At 43.2% G+C, this 26130-nt stretch overlaps 1 protein-coding gene across 2 annotated transcripts in view; it reads left to right on the forward strand.

The window, feature by feature from the left end:
• ptprn2 (protein tyrosine phosphatase receptor type N2) overlaps window positions 1-26130 on the forward strand; it is a 115109-nt gene that overhangs the window by 57171 nt on the left and 31808 nt on the right. For both annotated transcript variants that reach the window (XM_034573105.1, XM_034573104.1), the window contains exon 11: window positions 12618-12682. In XM_034573105.1, the coding sequence (XP_034428996.1) occupies window positions 12618-12682 (65 nt within the window). The remainder of the gene's footprint in view (window positions 1-12617; window positions 12683-26130) is intronic.

Here is a 26130-nt window from a genome sequence, read left to right on the forward strand (position 1 = left end):
GTATGATCTCTATTTCTCTGGGAAGAAAGTGGGCACGCCCCAAATACCTGCAGCCATATCCTTGCAAAGACATTGCGGATTATTTTATTTTAATAATAAATATATCTATAAAGTCTGCTTTACAGGAACATATTTTAATTATGCTTTTGCTAAACCCCACTTTTCTTAGTTACTGCCTTGTCTGCTTTTTGTTCTTATAATGAAAGGTAGACAAAGGCCGACTTTTCATTTCTAGCCATTCACAGTTTTTTCTTTTTTCTGACTTTTTAATGTTTCCGGCTCATTCAAGACTAATTTTAAAACAATTATCTTGTAAAAGTGTTGGGAAATTGTACTTCATGGCTGCAGTACATTGATTAAAGCTCAAACAGGGAAGCAAATGGTAGCCAGACCTAACATTATTAGTATAAAAGCAAAAACATATAATTATAATTACTCAGACAGACCAGATGTCATGTTCATGCTTTATTGTTCGTATTTCACAACAATATGTTTCACTTTTAGCATTACGAGACAACATTTTGCTAATACAAAGCTATCACAGATGACTGATGTTTCTTGATGGTGGAATACAGAAACATTACTTCCTCTTTCTCATGTTGCCTCCCAGTCGCTATAGTGGCGATCTATGAAGTGTGGAATACATTCACACATCGGAAAACATCGCAGGGTTGAAAAAGTATGCTCCCGCGTATTGTCCATCTCAGCTGATTTACTGCAAACTAACGTGAAGACAAAGTTTACTCGCCGCAGGTTGAAAATTAGCTCGGTCATTTACCTCCGTTTACACTTCTGGCTTTTTAGCATACGTCGCAACACAATTGCGGAAAAAGGGTAAAGTAGGCGGGGCTACATATCGTGAATTACTGCACAAAATGGGGATAGAAATCCTCAGTACTGTGCGGTTACTGCTGTAGATAGTGAACTAGTACATTCCTTTCATTTGAGCTTTTTTATTCTTGGTTGTGGAGGGAGACAAAACTACAAAAAGAAAGTGGAGATTTTCAAAACTTGACAAAAATCTGTGTGAAATCAGAATCCACAGTGGCCTATCCTTCTTGAGATTATGAACTTTTCTTATTTCAAGGCCGACCGTTGTCTCTGTGCATCACAGTGGTGTGTGTGTGTGTGTGTGTGTGTGTGTGTGTGTGTGTGTGTGTGTGTGTGTGTGTGTGTGTGTGTGTGTGTGTGTGTGTGTGTGTGTGTGTGTGTGTGTGTGTGTGTGTGTGTGTGTGTGTGTGTGTGTGTGTCTAGCCACAGGCCTGCTCACACTCCAAGTCCAATTACCTGTGTTAAAGCCACATCTGAGACAGGGGGATTACAGCATATTATTCCAGCACAAACAACAGTCTCTCTGCCCACCACGCTGCGGGCAGCCAGATGCAGGCGGACGAGGAAGGTGTGAGAGGTGTTACATTAGCACCTGGATGTGCGAACAGCAGACTAGTGACCTTTTACCGGCGACTGATACACTACCTGGAAGACTTGTTCGCCTCCTGCCGAATCCTCCTCCGTCCTCAACTCTGTTCGATACCTCTCCGCCCCTGCCTCTCACGTCCTCCCTCTTATTTCTTAGTCTGTCTTTGTCTGATCTTCTGCTTTTCTTTCTTTTTTTTTCTCTCGTAAAGTGCACTTTCATTTCATCCTCTGTGACTATTAAAACGGTCTCCGCAGAGCCGTCGCCTGTCTCCGTTTCTCTCTCTCTCGTTTTTTTTGACAGTTGATATTTTCACCAGAGGATGTTAGTCAAGATGTCGCCTCTTCCTCTTGACTTGTTGTCACCACTTCAGACTGTCTTTGAAATTAATGTTTGTGATGCAAAGTACGTGATTAAACCTCCTCAAGGCACCTCCCGTTCCCCAGAAAGACCTTGAAGAGTACGTGCCCCGTTTCCAAACACTTTTAATAAGAGTGATCTGACACCATAATTCTCCAGCCATAATTTCATATCCTTCTTTTCTAGTTCTTTTTGTTTTTTTTGTTTAACTATTACATTTTTGTCCTCTCTGTCATGTAACAGCACCATGCTTGTACAAATCGCTCTGCCTGAGACACACGACTTCCTTCCAGTCACCTGCCAGGGGCTCTAATTAGACTGATAAGCAGTGCAACTGGAATCAGCTCTTCCTGGTAATCAGCCCCACGGAGCCCAGACAGACGGCTAAATGAGGGGGAGATGAGCCATGCAGCCCAACAGGTGTCCTTAAAAAGACAGGGAGGTGTGAAGCCTTTTGCAGAATCCTCGTTGCTTGTCTCCAGCGACTTGAGAGTTCAGCTAGAGGAGAGTTTTTGGTATAAATGGAGAGATTCTGCAGCTATTTCGAAAATTAATCGTGAAAAAAAAAAACAGTGTGCCGGCGTTTCTGTGGAGTGTAGATTTAATCATCGTGCTGTGAGAGCTGCCGCACTTTTAAAAGGAATTGTTTGAGAGACTCTGCAGTGAGGTGATTGATTCAGAGTGAAGGGGGAACTTAGACAAAAGCAAACACACTAGTCAAACTGTGTACTTTTTGATTTTTTTGATTGTATCCCAACCTGAATACACTTCTTGCTCTTCTCTTTGCAGTCGTAGCTGCTCGGCTTTAGACCTATAATGATGATTATCACATTTTGTCCTGAAGCAAAATAGTAATAAAAAAAAAAAAGCCGGGTGACACATCAAGACAGGCTGAATGCAAAGTGATATCAGAACTAATAAAATCTCTGAAGGGAAATGTCATATTTCTCATTTTGACACCTGCGTGAGACTGTTGTGTTACACTTTCATTTTACACCCACCACTCCCAGCTGTACACAGGAAAGCAACACGCCGAGATTAGCGCCGCGATGCGCGGAGCAGCCAGGCAGATATAGGAAGAAGCTCCGGGTTACTTTATCCACTCTGTGAGGGAAGATGTCCTCCGCACTAACATCTGTAGATGCCGTTGGAGGGATCGACTTAAAGGCCACTGGCAGCAAATGTGTTCACTTTGACATTAACCTCCTGCAGCTGAAAGCATCTTGAATACCTCAGTGGGAAAAAAAAATAGCCTTGGAAATTTAATCTTGAGGCTCAGACAGTGCATTAGTTGGAGCGGGGGAGGCTAAAAGGGACAATGCAGAAGCTTCGCAATCAATGCATCCTTCAAGTGATTTTTATCTATATACATACTCTGTCGGGACCACATTAGCAGCTCAGCATATTGCAGGTCTGATTTAGGATCCATTTTGGATTGTGTTACAAAATGGTTGCATCTCTCTCTCTCTCTCTCTCTCTCTCTCTCTCTCTCTCTCTGATTTATGCTGTCACATCTATTCATCGAGAGTGCACCCTTTCATCTTGAAATAAAGAAGAAGGAAAGAAATCAAGCATAATCAGTCACAACAGAAAGTAAATCAGAAAGATGCAGAGTGTATCTGTTTGTAATAACAAACCACATTCGTTGGGCTTTGTTATGTGAATTTGTTTTAACTCTCTGACACAAAATGATTAATTGCACATTAATTCATCGTGAAAAGAGTCACTTGCAGTGGTGAAACCGTCATTTCATAAAGAAAAGTGTTTGTGCTGGTTTCAAGGCCAAGACTGACATTTCAAGCAATGCATTGTCAATAATTTTAAGTAGTTATGAATTGTTTTCATATTCATCTTAGAGTCTGACAGTCAAGCCTACACAAGTGTATTCTTTTAGTTTGTGCAGACTTGTGTTTTTCATAAATCTATGAGTTGATAGCAGCTTATTTTTCCCATCATTTTCCTTAAAATTAATTCATACTGCATATAATAGTATATCCCTGGGGTTTGGTTGTGGTTTGGTTATTTGATGCTCTAAACATAGGGGGGGGGGGGGTGGGAGACATCATGATTGACAGCTGAGACTGACTCATGACTGGTCGAACATCTGTATCGACAGGACCTCGCTAACGTGGCTCCATCCCGTACGTATGCAGAGTATTTGAGCTTCAGTCATACACTCGAGACGACAAACATACTGTATCTCTACATGTTTATATTGTTCCACGGTGGATCCCGTTTACAGAAGATATCCACTTGATGACTCTCAACCTGACCCCCCCCCCCCCCTTGCTTACTCCCCCCTGTCTCTCACCCTCTCCCTCATACTCCTGACTTGAGTGATGGCGTTTGTGATTCCTAATGACAGTCGGAACAAATCTACGTTAATGAGGTCACATTGAGTTCCTCTTCGTTTCTTTTTTTTTTTTCTCCCTTTCTCTGAAATCACCCTTCACAGCCTCTCGTACAATCAACCTGTTTCAGATACTGGTTTACTGGATCCGAGCTCCAGTAAACCAGCATGCAACGGATCCATTTTTTTCCATCAGGAAATCCTCCCTGCAAAATGGACACCCTGTCCCCCTGTCCATATCTTTTTTTTTTCGAGTGTACAAGACCTATTATCCTTGAGTCACTGGAGCTCATATCCTGTAATGCCGCTTGATCTGTTTCCAAACTCTACCTCTGCTTTGGCATATTCATCGTTTTATTTAGGTTTTCCAGAGTGTATTTGCAGACGTCTTAGCTGCCTCATCTATGATTACGCATTTATCTATAGCAGAAGAGGTATGTGCGTACGAATGGGTGAAGCACTCCATCCACGTAATGATGTGTGTTTCTCTTGGCTTGAGCAGGATGTCTGCGCCAACACATCATTGCGATTCATTCCAGTCATTTGCTTGCAGAGAGCGAATTGTGGATGAAAAGCGGCGACGCACATGCAGTCGTGTGTTGTGTCCGTGAATATGTACATGTGTGTGCACTTGCGAGGTGTGCAGTGTGCCCTCCTGTGTGTCAGTGTGCGTACTCAGTATGTGTGTGCTCAGTGATGTGGTTAGTGCTGTGGAGACCTGCAGGAGACGGTCCGTGGAGAGAGCCTGCAGGATAATTGCTGCCACAGTGACAGGTAGGGCTGCCTCTGTCAGAGTTCCCTCAGTGGGGAGGCAGAGGAAGAGTGTGTCTGTTCGTGTGTGTGTGTGTCTGTGTGTTCATGTGTGTGTTCAATTATGTGTGTGTGTGTGTGTGTCAGCTTCACCATCTCTTCCTCCAATGAGCATTTCCCCAGTAGGCTCCCTTCTGACAGTGGCAGACTTCCAGATGTTTTCATCGTGTATTTCGCACAAATATCCAGGGAACCAAATGCAGCATCTTTTACAGAAAGCAACATTTTTTTAATCATTTGGATTCAAATTTAGCCAAGAAAGTACCTCTGAGTAATGTATTTTATCCAGAGTATCACACACTAAGTACATTTCAGTTGCTGAATACGATGAAGGACTCCGGATGTGTTGAGACTCTTCAATTGCTGAAGTTTCCCTGAAGGCTGCAGTAAATGGTTTTTGTGCATGTCTTTCTGACAGCAAGGCTGCCGGCTTGTGTTATTGGAAAAGGTCATCCGGAGAATCAGCAGCGTGGCTCCGCAGCCTGCTGGACTTCTGAAGACCATGATTGTTTCAGATGTGCTTTGTTCAACCCATTACTCCCTGTAATCCACAGGCCTATCCTTTCTTTCAGAGCGATTGTCAGATGCAGTTTCAGTCACATATGTCACACATCTGCAGATTGTCATCTCTGAGAGCGAGCGTAAACGATGCCAACGTGTCCCGGTGAGAATGCAGAGTGACATCGGTGGAGTTTCTCCCACATCTGGAGGTGTCTGTTCCCCCCCGATCTCCTGCAGTCCGTGAAGAATTGGTGTCAGCACCTATCAAACGCAAAATGCCTATTCTACACAGAGTGTCAGAGCAGCCACATTCTATTAATCAACCAGTCGGCAAAGAAACAGATATAATGTGTGTGTCTGTGGCTGTGATTGTATGCGTCCGCGTGCACTTTCCCATCTGCACATGTGCAGCAAAGGCAAAGACTCGTCCAGGTATATTATTCAGCCATCTTAGCAAAAGGGCCTCTAATAAGGCTAGGATGCAATTATAAATGTGTCATGTGTGTGTCCTGTTTGAAAGGGGAAGTGGCCCGTAACGTGTTTGATACCAAGCGCCGCGGCAGGGTCTGCGGCGGACACAGGGCGCATGCTGATTGAACCACCGCGGCCATTACAGCAGCTAAAACCCAGGCTTCATCTCCGAATCCCTTTATTCCACAGTGTTGTCTTTTACCATCAGCTCTAATGTGTCAACAAGAAAAGCGAAAACACGGCATGACATCTTAACGTTTTGTGTGTTTTTTTCTAAGCCCTGTGTTGCGGGGGCTGTATTCAGTTAGTGAAGGTTTGTGTTGTGTTGATTTAGGCTGAATAACAGCAGTTGGTTTGTTGGGGAGCACTGTTGGCTTATCCACAGGCAGCGATCGATCAGGGTGAATAAACACCGAGGCAGCCAGGAGCCCCCCCGCTGTGAACAGCATGGTCCGACCATGTGACAGACATGGTGGTGTGTGATTGGCACCGCTGATTGGACATTTGAGTGTTATGCTGTCATGGGTATCGTCTAGTTCGGTTTAGAAGAGAGGAGAAGGAGCCTCGGTTTCTGTTCAGTTGAATTATTTAACCCTAGATGTACTTTTCAAGGAATTAAAGTGAACTAAACTATTATGTCTGATCATGTTAGATTTCTACATAAGCATATTTTAATCAGAGTTGACATGATCAGTCAATTGACAGAAAACTAATGAACCTCAATTTTGATAAATGATTCATCTTTTTTAAAGGTCTCTCATCAAGCAAAATGCCAACGTTTAGGAATTTTTGCTGTTTTCCTGTTTGGTAATTGCAAATTTGATAAAGGCTGCAACCAAAAAGTTGTTTTCATCATTGATTAATCTTGCAGTTAGTTTCTTGATTAATAATTTGGTTCAAGGTCTCGTAACATTGTGCTTCGCAAAAATGCAGAGTTGACTTTTTGATTTATTTTGGATTTTTCATGTTTTACTGTCACAGGGAGCAAAAGAGAATGCAAACATGCTTTTTTCATAACTATAATAATGCAAATAAATAACCTATTATTATATAACCCTAACCCAATATTACAATAGTTGCCAATTGATTAATCGACTGATAGTTTTAGCTTGAAATTGAATAATGTGTGGTGAAGCTGTGAGCTTGGACCTCAGGACATTTTGAAGGCCCATTCATTTGCTGTTTTAACACTGATCAATTAATCAGTCGAATTGAGAAATATACTAAATTGACTGATAATCCAAAGACCCAATCCCAAAAGGAAACGCTGGCTGGTTGCAGATGTTGATACTTTTATTTTATTCTCCTCCGGTTCTCCTCCACCTTGTCCCCCGGCTTCATTTCTAGGTTCTTCTCAGAGGTTGCGGGTCCTGTGATTTGGTGTGTTGATTTATAGAACTCAAGGAGCGGAATAACAATTGATACGAGCAGAATAACAATTGATACGCATGAACGAGAAGAGACAGAGGAGAGGAGTTTTCCCCCAGAGATTGCCTGGGGGGGGGGGGGTGTGAGGGTGTGTGTGTGTGTGTGTGTGTGTGTGTGTGTGTGTGTGTGTGTGTGTGTGTGTGTGTGCATGTGCATGTGCATGGTCAAATATTAAGTTGTTTACAGGATGTTTATCTTTACCATAACAATCGGTGCTCACGTGAAAGTCATTTTTGTAGAATATCTTCAATGATGCATTTCCTACAGAAGCTGCACTGGAGGTACAGGAAGAACAGAAAACTAATCCTTATAGGAGCAGCAGCAGTATCTGTGGACTGATTTACATTTTGATAAGCACCAGTGTGCACAAGTCAGATGTAAAGGGGTCATTTACGTGATGTATACAATGAATATGCTGCTGCTGCTGCTGCTTGGAAGTCAGCGCTGTGGCTCCTCGTACACGACGCAATGAAGGAATATCATTCTTTTTCTTTCCCGCCTTGGATTTTGACTGAAAAGTGCCGGTTGCCATGCATCTTATCCGTCAGAGGAGGAGGAGGAGGGGGGGATCAGGTGCATCTCCCTTCTTTCCTTTCCTTTCCTCCCCCTCTCCCTCCCCCCCTTGCCGCCGTCCCCCTCCGCTCTGATAGGTTGAGACAGCCATCATATGTGCAGGGGGAAAAGTGATGGGCGGAATGGCAGCTTTAATATCGGAGCGATTGCCAGCTGATAAGGCTAACGGCTGTGGAGAGGCGTGAGCATCAGCCCTCCTCCGCAATAAACACTTTCATTTTGTTTGTTTGGAGTGACGGATGGAGGGATGGAAGTGGTGAATAGACGACTTGAGGAGCCCGGGAAGGGGGGGGGGAGATAGATGGAATGGATGTGGATGTTATTCAATATTAACAGATCAATCAGAGGCTGGTGAAATATGTATTTTGTCAACTATAAACCCCCGTTAGGCCAAAGAGGGAACATTACAATCATGTGACGGCGGCGGCTGCTGCTGTGCCGCGTTGAAACACAAAATACTTACAGCCTACAGTGGGTGATTTGTCTCCCGACGCTGAATTTATATTGCTCCTAACAATAACAACCCTGTCTTGTATCAGAAAAAATGAATATATATATTCATGACTTTAAGCTCTGATGACTTTATGATAATCATTTGTGAACTGCTATTAGAATCTATGATGGGGACGCGACGCCATCGCTTCAGTTTTGCAGCATATGGTGGAGAAAAGCAACGTTTTAATCAAATTATATTTTGCCACCTGATAATTTGTGTTCAGCGCATCTGCTGCTGAGCAATTTAAAGGTCACTTGCTTGAATTTTTTTCCCCGTGTTTTCACTCGTTGGCGTCCATGAAAGGGAACAATGTTTAGAGTCATTCTGTCGGCTGACGATAGAAACGGTGAGTCCTTGGTGATTTTTGAAGCTTCCCTCATTTCGTCCTCTTCACCTTGTTGAATTTTTCCAATGCTAAACAGAAACAAATGGATGGTGTTATAAAATAGACGCACATTTCTTCATGCACATGTAAAGTCTTTAAAATGAAAATGGTCCTTTTGCGATAAATGGTGGTCTCACTGAAATAATTTAGCCATGGAGGCAGAAATTGCATGTGGCTGTAATAAATGAACTATATATAGAGCTGCGTTGGATGTGAAACAGACCTACTTTAAAATTCTAATTTAAAGTTTTAATCCTTGAGATTTCAGTCCTGGTAGATTTGGAGTTCCTGGTGGTAATATCCAGTTTAATGATACAGCAAAAAACTCAGAGCAGCTACTTTCTCAGAAAAGCAGACGAGCAACTTGCAAGGTAACGATGACCTAATTACCCGAACGGAAATTAATTGGCTGTTGCTATAAAAATGCAAATAGTCTGAATTTTTTTAATTTAATGAGAATCTTACGTGTTATTACTTAAACTGCTTATTTTGAAGATGGTAATGATTTCAGAAATCTGTAAACTTCTCATACAGAATCATTGTGGGTATATAATGATGTTAATATAGTTTTTTATAAAGATGTTTCAGGTTGTAATTGCTGTTATATTGAACATTAGTGACCTCGCTGTCCACCAAAAGACATTTCTTCACAAAACACTAGTGATCCACATCCAATACATTTGTACTGAACAGTCCCAGATCATCAGGAAATTCTCTGCAACAAAACTGTTGCACATATATGGAATTTCAATAGAAAGCACATGAACATGAAGCACATTTGAAAACATGAAAGAAGCCTTTTTGCTGTACTGTGTTTTTTCCCCCCACCTCCTCCTCTTCCCTCTGAACTTCTGATGATTTGGCTCAATGTGACTCGGAAACCACAAAGATCAAATGAGCAGCCGGGATCAGATCTCGATATTAGAGATCAGACCTGGTAGACTCAGACAATGCCTATTAAAATGGCTGGAGGAGCCTCTCTGAAATGAGACCTGACATCTCTTTTCCACAGTCTGTCAGGAGTATTTGGTGGCTAATTTGAGGCTTACAAAAATCTGTGTGCGTGCCAGAAAAAGGGAAAGAGAGTGAGCTCCAGTGGGAGGTTAATATAAGGGGTGACCAAAGAGAGATGCTGCAGGCTGTTATCTGTACAGTCGCTGACAGAACAAGCAATCCATTGGCTGGAGTCTCTCTGCAAAAACCCAGATCCATCCAGTTGCCAGCTAATGAGCTTGGCAAGTACATTGTATTTACATTTAAAGTGGCTGTTGGGGGGTGGGGGACGTCCGTTCCCTCGCGGTGATTGAAGAAGACCTCGGCTTTGATTCACAAGTAAACACTGACCTTCAGGCTACTTTGGTTTCACTTTAAGTCGGTTAATGTCAGCATGTCAGTCAAACCTAGAGCTGCAGCCGCTGTGATGTGTGTGTGTGTGTCGATTCCAGGCTAATCTTTCGTAGCTTGACTCATGATGTGTTGCGACCCCAGAGGGCGCCTCATTAGGACCAAAAACGTTGCGTGACCTTTTAACAGCTTTGCATCCCCCCCCACCCCACGCCACCACCTACGCCCTCACCCAGCTGGGCCCAATTACCTCACTCATTACCCCTCCCCTAAATAGCATCAGAACCGAGCAGGTACCGGAGCTATCTATGGAGCCGCCATTCGTCTGCGACTGAATACAGGGGGCCACGATTGCTCTCCTCTCACTAATTACTGTAGATTTTCTTTTTTTTTCCTCCTCCTCCTCTGCCTACTTCTAATTTAAAGACTATGAGTGTATATTTGACCTTTTCCGCTCTCTCGCCACCGCCCTCATCCTCCGTTTAGCCGCTCTCCATCAGAAACAGCGGGCCGACACCTAAAATATAACACGTCCCCCCTCGCCGCCTTGTTGATGAGATGATGGGATGATCAGCGTTTGCAGGATCTGTAATAACCAGAAAGAGAGCGAAGAGGTGACGGAGGAAGAGCAGGGGAGATGGATGATTATCCTAAAAGTAGCGTGCTTAATTAGATGGAATGCTGCATACATTGTGGACTGAGTGGAATCATTGGGATAGATTAAAATACTAATTAAACAGGCCCTCGCCGAATTTTGGAGTGTGAGGTGGGGTTCAGCTCTTCAGGGTCATTTGCATAGCCTTCATCTGGGGAAATAGGATTTAAAGGACCTGCTCTCTTTCTCTCCTTAACTCTCACTCTTTCTTTTTTTTTATCCCTCTTCCCCTTATTACCAATCACATTCACATGCTAACAAACTCAATTAAAATCACGCTTTTTTTTAACCCCCTTTCTCTCTATAATTTGGCGTAATCTATTAAGGCCCCCTTTTGATTTTGTTTTTTTCAATATAAATGTTTCCATCAAAGTGGGGACAGGGCCGTCGAGGACAGGAGGGGAGAGGAGTCGGCAGAATGTGTGATCTTGAATGACGGATATTTAACATTGCCTCACTTTGGCTCGATTTGCATGAGAATATATTTTGTGAACAAAGCTTGGAAAATAGCATGCCATACTTGATTAGATCAATAGATGTGAGGATCAAACTCGGGTGGTGTATTAATTACTGCGAGAACAAAGGGAGGAGCCGGAGTTATTGTGCGCTGTGCATGTACGAGCACTTCATCTGCTTTCTTGTAATCTTCAATAGCTCCGGCTCGATGTATGTGGGGGATAACAATGCCTTTTTATTGTTATATTTTCAGAGTAGATGTGTGGCTCTTGAGTGACAACGCCCAACACTTTGGACAACAACTGAACACATTGTTAAATTCTGGGTTTCCAGAGGATGGAGTCTTTTGTGCCACCAACTGTTGGATGGATGAAATTGGAAAGAAACATGTATCCACCTCTCAGGATTAATATTAATACCTTTGGTGATTCCCTGACATCTCATCCTCAGGTCAACATTTCAATTTGTCATATAGCAAATACCAGCAATACGACATTCCCAAGAGAAAATATAAAAAGGGCTTATGAGTAAAATATATCTGTATCTGTAAATAGCACTTTTCTACTCTTGACCACTTGAAGCTCTTCACGGTTCAGTTTTGACTTTCACTCATTCACACATCCCTCATAAACTGCCAGCGCAGCACGTCAGGGGCAATTTCTGGTTCAGCACCTTGCCCAAGGGCACTTCGGCAGGTGGAATGGATCGAACCGCCGACCTTCTGGTTAGCGGATGACCCACTCTAACTCCTGAGCCACCGCTGCCATTATTTTCCTCAGTAAACATTCCCCTCGCCCGCGACCTCCGTTATACCAGACACATTCCGTATTAAGGGGATAAACAAGTCGCTCCTTCCCGCTGTGGCTTGTGTTGCAAGGTGAATGAAACAATGTGAACAGTCACGGTTTATCCTGAAAGTCTGATACGACCTCATCGTACACAATGCACCTGTCTAATCTGAATACAAACCTCCTGTTAAGCCCTTGTGTCCAAGCATAAATCCAGCATTTGTCATTATGGGCGTGGTACCACACTGAAGTTAGAATTAAAGCCATTCTGTGTTAAAGTAGAGATTCACAGAGCCACTAACTAACTAAGGCTATAAACTCAGACTGCTGTCAGCTGGTGGGCTATACTGTTGATCGTTCTGCTTCTTCTCTTGATGAAGATTTTCTCTCTGTGTGTGTGTGTCTGTGTGTGTGTGTGTCATTGTCTATGACCGGTTTGACATCTGACTCACGCTGCGAGATCCATCGCATCATTCTCACTTTCACCGGCCGCTCGTTTCTGCCTCAGGAACTGAAAGAATCTGCTACTTTGTCATCCAGCGCTCATACTCATCCCCTCCTCTGCTTTTGTCTCCCTGTGCAGTCCGACAGAAGCAGCAGCTGGAGAAGGAGACAGGCCTGAAGATAGTGGAGGCTGGAGTTAGTGATGTAAGTTACACTCACTAAAAATATCTGCTATTCACAGTGAGAGTGGGTGTGCTTGTGATTGTGTGCGTCCTGTGTGTTTGAGGCTCTCGGGACAGGAATAACTCGGTGATTTCAACTTGTCCTGGCATCCGTATCGTACCTGCAGCCTCAGTTGTGCAGCCAAACACTAATCTGTGGCAGCAATGAATTCCAAACACGTCCTTTTTTGCGTTTGCTTTGATTAGCGTTCCACCGCATTTGCTTCCGTCAGGTCTTTAAGAGCCTTTGTCTCCATGGCAAATAAAACACAACAAGACAAAAGCCGGGTGCATTTTGTGGAACTTAAAGTAACTTTTGATCGTCGCAGCGGTGCAACAATCACCGGATTATCTTGAGTGCTGTCACTTTGCGGGGAGCCCTGAGGCTCCTGTGACATATTCATTGGAATAAAATTAAGAGGGGAACATGGAGGACACTCAGGATGATCCAGATGAAAGCAGAGCAAATGTGTATTCATTCAACACTGATAAATATTCATATGTATCAGAGGTGAGGATCTAATCAAGCACCCATTGAGGCGTCATAGCCCTCCATGCTTTCCTAGTAAATGAGTTTCTCTATGGAAATGAGACAGACAGCCTTAGACCCCTCAGCTGCCCTGATCATGATGCATGCTGGGACCTAAATGGATGTGGCCTGTGCATTGCAGGACAGTTGCTATTGGCAACAAACGTCACACTCTGCAAAGACAAGATCATTTCCCCGTGTTAGTCCCCTTCTATGCCGTCTCCTTTTTGGTGTCACTGCCTTTCTTCGCCCATCTGCCTCCCACTTATATCTTTTTTAGCACCACATTTTCTCTCATCTTATTCCACACTGTGTCTTTATCATGTTCTCCTCAATTATCTCTGATTCGCATTTTTTCTTTTTCTTTTCCCTTCACTGTGACTTTTGTCCCGTTCTTTGTCCGTCTCTCCTCGCCTCCTTTTCATTCTTTTTATTCTCACTCAGACTGATTCCTGCGCTTAGCCAGCACTGGTACAGGGCTGTGTTTGTCATATTGGGCCTATTTGTAGATAATTAGCTGCAATAATAGCCTCTCCGCGGGAGCCAGGGTGAGGGAGGGATGGATGGAAAGAGGGAGGGAGGAAAGGAAGAATCTGTCTTCCACCTCATGGGGAGAAAATCTGCGCCAGACTGTGTTTGTAGAAATGCATGTTAAGGAAGCGCGGCATTTACTGCTCTACAAATACAGAGTTGGCAAAGTCAAAACCCTGAAAACTCCCTCAGAGGGTGTTTTATGAGCTGCGGCTCTTATGTGGATGTGTTGATCTCACCAGTTTGTATCCAAGAAGTGGAGAGTTGAGGCTAAGTTGTGGAAAATAGTAGCTTTTGACAGGAGAGGCTGTGGAGTGGGCTCTTCAAATACATTAGTTTAAAAGGTGTTAAACCAAAAGCCTGCTTTTTAGTGGATTTGCAGTAAATTGACCACAGTTATGAGTGAATGCATGTAAGGGGGTTGCAGGATGCTTTAGTCTGCATATTAGAGGCAGAACTAGAAAAATGCTGGGTAAAATTGCTATGTGGATCCATAAGAGGTAGAAGTGAGGAATGAATCAAAACTCTGCTTCCTACCGACAGTGTTCTTTCTCTGAGCTCGTCTAAAACCGTCGTCGTGGTTGGTATCATTAAGTCTTATCACTGATAACTACCCCCCCCCCCCCCTTCCTTTTTATTTAAGAGGTGACAAATGACAAAACAGCTCAGGAAGATGTCCAGATAGAGCGAACGTCAATAGCAGTAGATGCGGACGTGGATAAGCAAATGTCAAAGTGGGGGGAAGGAGACATCAATCAATAGGCCGAGCAATATCTACTCCATTATAGATCGCGGGCGAGTCGGCTTCCTAAAGAGGAGAAAAACAAGAGAAAAATGACTACTTTGTTTTTCTCAGATAATGCATGTTCGTGTGGGGGGGTGATAAGTAATGTCTTCTCTGATTATCATTCTTATTAACAGCTGTTTGCCGAGTGGGGGCTGCGCTGCAAATGGAGGTCCCCCCCCCCCCCTCACAGCGGCTCGTGACTCCTGCGAATGTGTGAAAAACTGAGAGGAGGAAAAAGAAGTGAAGTGGAGAGAAATTCTCTGACACGACCTTTTGCAGCTTTAGCGCTAACTGGTTACTCTGATTCACACTGAACTGAAGCCATATATATATATATATATATATATATATATATATATATATATATTTATATATACATATATTCGTGCTATTATCAGTCACTTAGGTGTAAGTGTGGGAAAGTAACCCAGTAACCCAAATCCCACCACACATCGGGTCCTCGACTAAAGGCACAAAGCTCTGCAACTGTTCGTCTCTTGCCACAGCTTCACCACCACCACCACCACCACCGCCTTTTCTCTCTCATGCAGGAAGGGGTTAGTGAGTCCCCCCCACCCCACCGCCAAGCTGGAGACATCAACCAGGCACCAGGCAGAAGGGCTGCTTTTGCTGGCAGCCATATACACACAGCATGGCTGGTACCAGTGGGGAGGGCAGAGCAGGAGAAGCAAGGCAATAAAAGGGAGGCTGAGAAAGATGTGCTTTGAAAGGGTCAGATCTTTTTTTTGTGAAGCGATTGCCACGGTTAGTCAGTAAAAGACACACAGAGTGTCCTACTGTCCAAATAGGGACTTATAATGAATCGTTAATATCTTTAAATCTTACTTCAAGCCGGTGAGCGGAGGTTTGAGCTCTAAAATAATTTTCTGAGGTGAAACATCCCTGTGCCAATATTTCCCCGATTAAGGTCTTAATGGCCGATGCTTTGTTCTGCCACTAACGTGTCACTTTAGCAGGAACGTGCAGAAGCTTTCTTCTTCAGTGAAAATTTTATAAAAGTATAAATCAGTTCTGAGATTAGTTGAAGTGGCAAAAATTAAACCCAGACAGAAGCTGAGAAACCATTGCCTCAGGTATCACAGACTCTCCAACATACAGGTAACATGCATATCTGTGAAGGGGAAACTTGTATTTTCCCAGTTTTCCCATTTTCTTCAAGCCAATAATTTAGCTGGAAGGATGCAGCTCCGCGTCAGGCCTCTGTGTTCCCTGTGAGGCGGTCCCCGTGTGATTAAGTTGGTAGTTAAATCGAGATCCGGTGACATTTTGACAGCAGTCTCATGTTTCGAGATAACTCTGGCAAACTGCTTATGTGAAGAGGCACTCATTAAGCAAAGAATTCCCCGAGCTGCGTGTCAACTGATTATTCAACCACTGCATGTAAGTCATGTATGGCAGGCCGGGAGTCTCTGCACTGTGCATGTGTGAGTTGTTTTTATGGAAATATCTGTGTGGTTGTGCGGTACTATTGGGCTTATGTGTGCGTTTTTCTTTCTTCTTTACTGACTGCTGACGTGAACAGAAATCACTGGTTTTCCATTTGATTTCCTGCTACGTAAAGGAAGCAACAAGTTAAGATCATAATCCAGGCACGGCTCAATCGAGAGGAATTGTGGGAGAATGCCACCGTCATGTGATCATCGAAAGCTTGCATTACATTTCTAATCAAACGACTTGGTGCGGAGGCACAGAGGCAAAACTCATCTCAGAGAAAGGTCAAATGTAATGATGACCTCTCACAGTGGATTTGAAGGCTTTCTTTCCAATATCCTGTTCCATCATTAATGCGAGGGCACATCTATTTCTCTGGAAACATAGTATATCAGGTTTGGAGTATTATTGTGTGAAATAGATTTAAATTCCATTTGCTGCTTGTGGCATGTAGGAAATGTCCAGAATGTGAGTCCAGATCTCAACATTTAACGCCCATTTGGCCAAATATGGCGTCTTTAAAGCCCGAGTTTTGTCTCACAAACTGCCTAAAACTCAAATATTTTCATTTTGCAATGATACAAAACAGAGACAACTAGAAAATCTATCATCTGACACAATAAGACTTAAAAATTACTAAAAAGACTAAGCAATCGGTGCAGCTCGTATTCTCCTTATTCTCATTTCAATGTCAAGCTCAAATGCAAAGGGAACTCGAGCTACAGCTGCACATTATAATATACTCAGTGGGATCCAGTCCTTTCTGGTTCAGTCACTGGGGTGATGGCGGAACCCTTTTTTCACATGAATATTTATTTCCATATTTTTGATATGATACGCGCCGTTACCAGGCAGCATCAGTGCATTTTGCTCTCCTTTAATCAAACAGAGTCTGAAGACTGTCGCACACGCCACATAACAACAAATACCATGTGCAACCATCAGCAAATGCAATTGCTTCCAGCAAATGGAACAAATAATTTCAGAGGGGACTTCAAAGTAAAGCTATACTGACCATTTCCCCGCCAGAGAGCGGAGACACATACTCGAGCTGAAATAAATAAATAACTGTGATAAGAGCTGTACAAATTGATCTTGTACCGGCATGTGTATATGCTTTCCTCGTGTTGGTTCTTTTAAGCTGGGAATCACAAGACGAGGAAAATACATTTTTATGTTAATTTCAGGATCTCTTCTTCTTCTCGCTGTAGCGTCGCTCCTCAGAGGAAACAACGAGGTTGATGTTCAGCCCGGCCCTGTGTTGTGTTGTGTAGTGTTGTGTAGTGTTGTGTAGTGTTGTGCAGTGCAGTGCAGTGCGTACATGCGCGCGTGCAGCAGCCAGTCAATTCCACATTGGCCCTCAATTGCCGTCTCCACGTCGACAACATTTCCAATCTGCTTCAGACACTGTAATAAATCCAAACAATAAAAGAATTGCCGCCTATAAAAATTTCACCAGTGCGGAGGAAGGCCGGTCTGGCTGCTTTAAAAGTGGCTAAAATGCCATTACTGTGGCAGATCTGGATGTGAAATGTCATATTGGAGCAGCCCCACTGTGCCTGCAGCCGTGAGTAACACTGCCTCTTTGGAGACTCCAGCTGCCTCCCACAGATGAAAGACCATCCAGCAGCTCCGTTCCTCAGCAACCTTTTACCATCACCTGACCTTTGGACTGCAGAAATGCCTTTGATACCGCGCCATGCAGTTTGGTATTTGCTTCTCTCTCTGTATCGTGACGCGCGCTCTCTCCTGGGTAAGGGTGGACTTGTCTGATTTTAATGAGTGTCAGAATGTAAAGTGTTTACTCTCCTACCTTTCGCTTCTTCATGTTCCCCGCCGCCTTTGTTGAGGAGGAGGTGCGGTTACGGTGCGTAGTTGACACACCGGTATTTTTTACTCAGTTCTTCCACCTTTTGTATGAGGCATTAAACAAGAGATTTTTTCTTCCTCTCATCCTGGAAAACTAAAACCTCAATGCCAAAGTGGCCTTGGAGATGTTATGGAGGTTTACTCCACTTACACAGTTACACAAGTAATCAAAGCATGATATTCTTCTTCTCTTTAGTGGCTTCTCCCATTTCCCCACAATAACTCAAGTAGATTCTTCGTTCCAATCCTGGCTTCCATCTAACCCCAACTCTGGAGGTTTGTCTATAAAATGAAATTAGTAAAGACGATAGTAAAAGATAAGTGCAGCAGGGTGGATTCCACTGTTCCTCACAACGAGAAGGTCCTTGGTTTGAAACTACGTGCCACCCAAGGGTTAGGTAAGTAGGTTGTTTGTCTTTATAAAACTTCACAATAGATTGGCGTGCTGTTCAAAGCGAACCTCCTCCAGTGTCAGCTGACTTCATTCCCACTCTGCAACTTTCAAGGATGTCGAAACTGGAGAAGTTTTGAATTCACTGTCCTCTGCAGCAGATTTATTCCTTTGTGTCTCTTAAACGTCAGTAGAAATTTGTCAGTTCAACTTTGTCTGCATGTGGACCAAAAAAAAAAACAGATGTTTACTGTTGATGGTTATATTTTCGAGGAAAAACAGTATTGTTCCTGTTAGCACCGTAGTTTCTGCGTTGCAGTTATCCACAGTGTGAGAAAACAAAGTAGCTCCGGTGACATTGTTGTGGGTGCAGGTCGACCAGCTCGCTGCATTTTAAAAGGAAATAGGAACTGACTGGAAACCCTGCTGCTTCCCCTCCATCTTCACCACAGTAAATTCCCTATAGCGATCAATGAATTCAACTCCCCCCGCTGCCACACAGCTCAGGATTTCTGTGCTACTGTTAAATGCTTTTAGTACTTTGACTGTCACTGGAGCTGTGTATGTACATCCTCAAATGAAGACCACATCTATAAAATAAGGAAAAATGAAACAATTTTCAGTATTTTGCCTATTTATCGCATCCCAAACTCTGCCTCCATTTCTTACAGTTGCTATATTCATCAAGTTTTCTCTCTCGGTGGCTAATTTGCCAAATTTTCTGATCAAAATTATTTCTCAGTCTATCAGCTGTTCTGAGCTAACGTTAGTTGCATGAAAATGTCTCCAGGTTTCTTTTAATGTATTCAAGCTGACTTATTTCTAAGAAAGAATAATGTAAAAGGCTCATGAATGCGGTTGACGACTATGTCTCAAACTGTCAGGCTGAGCGTAAACTTCAGACGAAGTTACCTCAAGCGAAACCTTTCGTTTTCCGATAACTTAACTTCAAGTTTAGTCTCAAAGTCAAAGGGCTGCTCCAAATCCAACAAAGCGGGAAAGAAATGCTAACGTTAGCCTTCGCCATGATATAATCTCAAGGTTCAGCAAATATCAGTTAGTGGCTCATATCAGTATCTCATACCCTATATGTGTTTCTTGGATTTTGACTTGTGTGGAAGTCATATTGTGCAGCTGCCACAGTTGAAAAATGTCTGTAATCTTTGCATAACGTAAATCAGATCAACATACATCAACGTACATCGTCCACCATGTGCACATCCCGCGAGTTCATTGCACACGATGCCACACTTGTTTGAACCGCAGCTCTGCCTGTTTGTGATCATTTGTCTGACGGCCGTCTGGCAGCTGCAGGAGCGGGGTTGAGGGCTGGATGCCCGGGGGAGGCCGAGGGTAGGAGGCGGGGGGGGGGGGGGGGGGGGGGACCTGTGGTGTCCACAGCTGGATAGCATGGCAGAGGTTTTAAATGTCAGCGTTGAAGGGGGATGCGGCTGCCATTTGGCCTGACAAGCTGCATGCCAAGAGACTGGCAGCGGGATGCAGGGGCAGCATGCTCCCGGTCTCGGCCTCGGAGCTCTCACCTTCTGCCATTTATCATGCGGCTTCTTGCCTAGCGCATCTGGCACCTTAGCATTAGCTGGAGAAGCTTGTAGCTGCAGGCTAACCAGTGGGTTAGGCCACTTTTATTTGCTTTGACACTTTTAGTTTCGTGTTTCTTATGGTTTCGTTGTCAGAAAAGCAGCCAAAATATTTCAAAGACGTGGAGGAGTTCTTAAAAGTTCCGTTGAGACGAGTGTTGGGCAGATTTTGCTGCTGAGATATAATTTGTATGAATTAAATCTTAAAGTGGTGAAAAATATATGCATTAAACAATTATATGTTTCAGATGTTCAATAAAAGATGCACTTTTCAGGATATAATCAAATGTTCACGTCATAACTGTCTTTTTAACGCCACATTCCTAGTTTGTGGCTGATTGAAGCAGTAGATTAATTATTGCTCAGTGGGCACCGACTACAGAAACCACTTTACTCTCAGTAAATTAGATGTAATCAGCTGCCATATCATCTTTTATTGACTTTAATTGACTGTAATTGTGAATCCTGCTGTAACTGCTAGTTACTTTCTGCATGGCAAGGTCAACTAAATTGCCTGATGAGCTGTTATGGTCTTTTATACGATGACCTTGACTTGAGAGGGAGCATGAATATCTTCCGCCCGTGGAGATAAAGCGCGGAATGAAACTAGACCATTCTGCTGCAAAGTAGCTTTTTTATCTGCCGCTTGTGTTCACGGCTTTAAAATGCTTTTCTCTAATGACCTGCCAATATTTACACCTGACATTTAAGTGACAAACATTCTGTATATTATGCCTGTGAAAGCAACATACGACAAGATTTCAGCCCATTGTTCAAAATGGGTGTAGTAGTATTGAAATAGTATCTTTAATACATATAAATATAATATTCATACATAGGTAATAATACATTTATTCATTGTACTACTATGTCAGCCATGTGTCTTGAAAATGTAAACTTTTCTTTACTGAAGAAGTTCTGTTAATAAAAAACTTTTAATACCCATGTTTATAGATAAAGCATTTTCTCAGGACGTCCATAACATGAATTTGAATCAAAACGATTGAGGAAACTTGCAGAACTTTTGTCTATGATTTTTCCTCTACTCTGATCTGCACCTGCTTTTTAATTTTGTCTAATAACCTTTACTCTGACAGCATCAATAACTAAAACTAATTAGGCCCTTTAGCCACGAACTGGAGATATTTATTTAATGTGTTTGCTGTAATATAAGTCGTTTTTCAACCTAATATATGATGCAATCATTGCAAACGCAAAATTTAAAAAAGCGGTGGCAAAGATCAGTCCCTGGTTTTGTGCTGTGAACTGGAGAATTGTCCCATTGTGACGGGGATTTTTCTTTACATATCACAGTCATGTCCGTGTGCACGTGGCTGCCGACGTATTCCCATTCGCAGACGTGCTTGTCGTGTTTGGTGTTTGCAGCGAATGCACGGATGCATCTAATATCCGGCGCGGTGCAGCTGGATACCTGCATTGAAAATAGGATTATCTGCTCATAAACAGGAGCTGCTGTAAGTGCATCAAGCTGGAATCCTACGCACAGACAGACATGAAAAATAGAGCACAATTACATCCATGCAGCTTAGGAGCATTTTCAATAACAGTGCTGTATATCACCTGGATTTGTCTTCCACAGTTTCGCACCAAACACATTTTTGTATTTTATCCAGAACATGAACGATGTTTATATCAGAGGAGAATAATTCATAAAATGTGCCATTATTCAGTGTCTGATCAACATGGAGCACTAATAGAAGGAATTACACTTCATTATTGGACACAACAAAAGGCAAAAGGATCTTGGCGAGTCAGGTCCATAAACACACGCAATCAGATGTCAGTCACTGTTCATTACATTATTCACTTTGAAGAAGGAGGAAAAGAAAAAGACATCATCACAGCGTCTCAAAGAGCCATACAGTGTAATTATGTTTGTGGGTGAAAATAGGCTAGATTGATTATATGCATTTACAATAATGAGCTGTCAAAGTATTATTACGTTACAGAGCCGTCACAATCTTTGACATAAATCAGAATTAATTCTGCCTTCGGAATTTCTGATCAGCCGTACTTTGTGTTGTTGTCGGGGGGTTGTGGTGTGAAGCGACAGGAGACGTGAGTGGCAAACCGGCAGGCTGATACCCAGCTACAGCTGTGGCGGCCGCTCTCATTAGGGATTCACAGAGGTTTCTTTTGATGAGCGGCGCTGCGTGGTTTGGCTCGGGGGCAGACTACTCTTACAAAACTGCTGGAGCCGGGAGACAGACAGACAGTGAGACATGCATGGCGGCTGTGGCGCTGGGCGGGCAGGAGTGTCAGCTCTGTTCATGCAGAGGATTGTTTTGCAGCGCGAGGCCCCCGACTCTCCCCCGGCTGATTGGTGTGGCTTCATTAGCAGGGGCTGCGGCTCCTCCGATTAGCAGTAATTAAAGAGAGAAATCAGAGCGCTCGCCTCCAGTCCAGACACAGCCAGTGCCTGTCAAGCGAGATCGCCATGGAACAGATCGAGCGTTGTTGGCCTCCTGCCACTCCACAATCCCCTCTGTCCCCACAGTCTGAGTGTGGAGGAGAGGTATGGGGTGTCGGCGTCCGTGCCAAGTTACCCCCCCTCGGTAACCCCCAGGGTTACACAGGCACACACGCCTCTCCCCACGGGCGCACGCTGGACCAGCGTTGTCATGGCGATAGCAGGGGAAAATGTTTAATGAAGACACTGATGAGAATTTATGAGGCAGTGGCTGTGTGCGTTTACAGGGATACGACCCTTAGCCTATCACGCGCTGCCTCCTGTGGTTCTACATCTATATCTTCACTTACACAAGCTGTAGCTGATCATCGGGGCGTATGCTCCGGCAGGCGGCCTCAATATGCCGCGGGTCCACCAGCACCGAGGTACAGTGGGAGACACATGGCGCCGGTTGTCCAATCAAGTGAATCCAAATCGATCAGAAATGTGTATTGTTTTCATTTTGTCTAAACTGGATGAATCAGGCTATAAGTCTTGAGAGTTATTCTAATGGGGGCAATTTAAATCCAAATTGTACTCCTGTGTGATTCAAGTTAAATTGAATTATGTTTTTTCACACGTGTTCTTCATGTTGGGAAACTTGTTTCTGGTTTAGTTGTTGTTTCAAGTGCCATTACAACTAGTTGCTGTTCCATTAAACAGACAGGGTTTTCACCAGCAGTATAACAGCCCTTGAGAAGACACCAAATTTGATTCATTTGAAGTTCGCTGCTGACTTTAGTGAGAACACAAGTGGAACGGCCATCATGGGGCGTGAGTATATTTATATGTCAGGATGTAGTCACAGATGAATCTGGGCAGAAACATTATAAAAGGCTGCAGATGTGTATCTTCTCATATTGCATAGGGGACCATGTATTTGAGTTTCAACCAATGCAGGGATCAATCATAAATCATTGATCTGAACTTACGGGGTCATATTTCTGAAACTCTGGCCACGACTTGGTCCAGAGACATGTCTGACTACACATTGACCCTTATCTATGATCTGCACCACTGGCAAATATGAATCAGAATCAGGAATGTCAACAACCACACATCACAAAGCATCTAATAAATGTTGAAGTAGGCATGAAAGACAAAAATCAATTCAGACGTGCTGGTCTTTTCATAAAGGCACGAAGTGTAATGCATACTGAATGTGATTTAGAAATTGCATGTGGTAGTTTTTCCTGTGTTTCTCACTTCAGAAAGGATCATTTTATTTAGGAATCAGCAGCGTGGAAGCACAAGATAAATTGAAATGCTTCTACAAGCCTCCAGACTGAGTCACTTTAAGCACCCTGCTACTTTCAATATACTCTCTATAATAATTGCTAGTTGCAAAATTGGCTAACACAGTAGCTGGTGCAGGAAGAAGCCTCCATCCACCATGTGAAAGACCAGAATTCAGCCCCCTACAGTAAAGATCATTGCCTGATCACTGATTGTAGTCTTCTCATAGCAATGGTTGGTTTGTCTATATTTGATTTATACAAATATATATATATAAATACTTAAATATAGTACTTTAATACAGTTGTCATCTTAGATACATCTTGGCTTGAGAGGATTGTATAAATATTGTCCATCTGTGGTTTATTATCTTATTTATCTGCCCCAAGGGAAACTTAAAGGGATAGTTCACCCAAAAATTAAAATTGTTTGAGTCCAAAATAAACACTTCTGGAGTCTCAGGGGTAAACAGTGTTGCAGCTGAATCCAATACAATTGAAGTTAATGTTGACCACTTCTACTTTACACCACGTTTTTAGCCTAAATGTCGTCTGATTCCTCCTATTGACCTGCATTTGCGCACTTTTGGGTGAACTATCCCTTTAACTGTCCTAAATTCCCATCACCTCTGTCTCATTCAGGGGTTGTGGTGGATTTTTAACTGTCCACATGCAGCGGAGCCACACTGTGGCTGCAGCTGTGGAGGAATACAGTGATTCCGAGGCTTTCAGGTGAGGACCCAGGTGTGGGGAGGACACATCCTATTGAACCCGTGAAGTCACTCTGTGCTCTCCTCTGAACGCCACTCTTTGTTCCTGTACTGTCAGTTCCAGTATCAGACTCTCCCAGCCCACTAACTCTCCTGTGACTGGGGTTTCAATTATGAATGCTACCTTTGACTACCTCTGTTATTCCGCGGCAGCCCACATATCCCTGCCTGCCACCACTCATGTGTGACTTGATGTATTGTCTCACTGTTTTCCCCTCTTTCAAAATTAATTGCAGTTTTATCTCTCCCCAAGATAAAAAGCCTGCTGAGAACATAATAGTCTAAAAGTAGTGTGGATTCTATTCAGACAAAACAATTAAAACCTTGATGTTTTCCTCGCTGTTTTGGGCCAGATTTTTAGTGGCAGCTCTTTTATCTCCGAGCACAATAGAGTGAAGTATTACCTTCAATTACCTTTCGTGATTGGCTTGTGTTCGTGACCTCACTCTGGACCCCGGCCATTTTATTCGGCACCTTCTCTCGACTCCTCATCTTTATCACGATATCCCTCATCAAAAAAGTGAAAAGGCTACATCTTGAAAGTTAATTCCTGTCATTTGCGATTTATGTAAATTCGAGTTGATTTTAGTTTAATTTTCAGGCGTGTGAGCAATTTTTATAACTTGGTTAAATTAATTTTGCCTGACATTTTTGCAATCATGAACCTTACCCTTGTCAGACGTATTGTTAATGTCAACACAGCTGCAGGTAGAGAGGATCATTACCGTCATGTCAAACCATTTGGGATTTAAAGGCCTTTACACTCTGGGGGGGGGGGGGGGCTGATGAACAAACAACGTGAAAATGCAAATATTTGAGAATGTTTTGCACATGACGTCGAAAAGTGCAAAGATGGCAGCGCCCGAATCCGGGATATGTCAAGTGTGGAGGTGCTGTCTCCGAGTGATACTCAGTGTTTTTTAAGTGTTTGCACAGGTGGTTGTCTGCTCTGCCACATGGTGCAGTCGTTAGCATGAATTAACTCCTCGTCTTTAAAGGTCCAGTGTGTAAGATCTGGGTGACAGGGATCTACTGGCAGAAATTGAGTATGAAATAATATTTGTGATGTTTTTGCTATTGTGTGATCACCTCAATTGTAGGAATTGTTGTTTTCTTTACCCTATTTACATCTATTTGCTATGGAGGCCGACCATGTGTTTTCTACAGTAGCCCAGACTGGACAAACTAAACACCTTTTGAGTTTTTATGACAACTGAAGGCTGCCACAGGTTCTCCTTCATGCTTTGAAGGTGAGGTGAGCGTTATTCAGCTGCAACATGCAACATTAAAACTTAACCAGCACCACCTCTCTTGCTGTAGTTCCCCATTGGAGGAAGGACCTGGATGCTCTCAGAGTTTAGTGAAACATTAACAGCTTTTTATTGAATTTGTCTTCACACTCCAACAGCCACAACCACAACATCACACAAAAGCCTTTTGTCTTGTTATATCTAAAGCTGAAAGTGTCGAAGCTAAACTTCTACAGAGGACTGATTTTTCCTTCTTATTGTGCTCATAAGAACTAGTAAGCTGTACCCTGCAATAAAAGAACAATGCTGTGTATTACTGTATCGTCTACACGGATCATCAGTGGGTGGGAAAACTGTTGAGTTGTCGTCTCAGAAGCCAGACATGAGCAGCTGCTTTTGTCCAACTCTGTCTGATATCAAGGAGCCATTGTTTTAAAAATAATTATATGGAATATTGAAATCGGTGACAGTTTATTATCGGCTTATGTGCTTCTGCAGGCGTTGCCACGGTGAGGGTAGTGCAGTGTAGGGAACAATCGTGCATCCATC

This window comes from Hippoglossus hippoglossus, chromosome 20, assembly GCF_009819705.1.
Source record: "Hippoglossus hippoglossus isolate fHipHip1 chromosome 20, fHipHip1.pri, whole genome shotgun sequence".
NCBI lineage: Eukaryota > Metazoa > Chordata > Actinopteri > Pleuronectiformes > Pleuronectidae > Hippoglossus > Hippoglossus hippoglossus.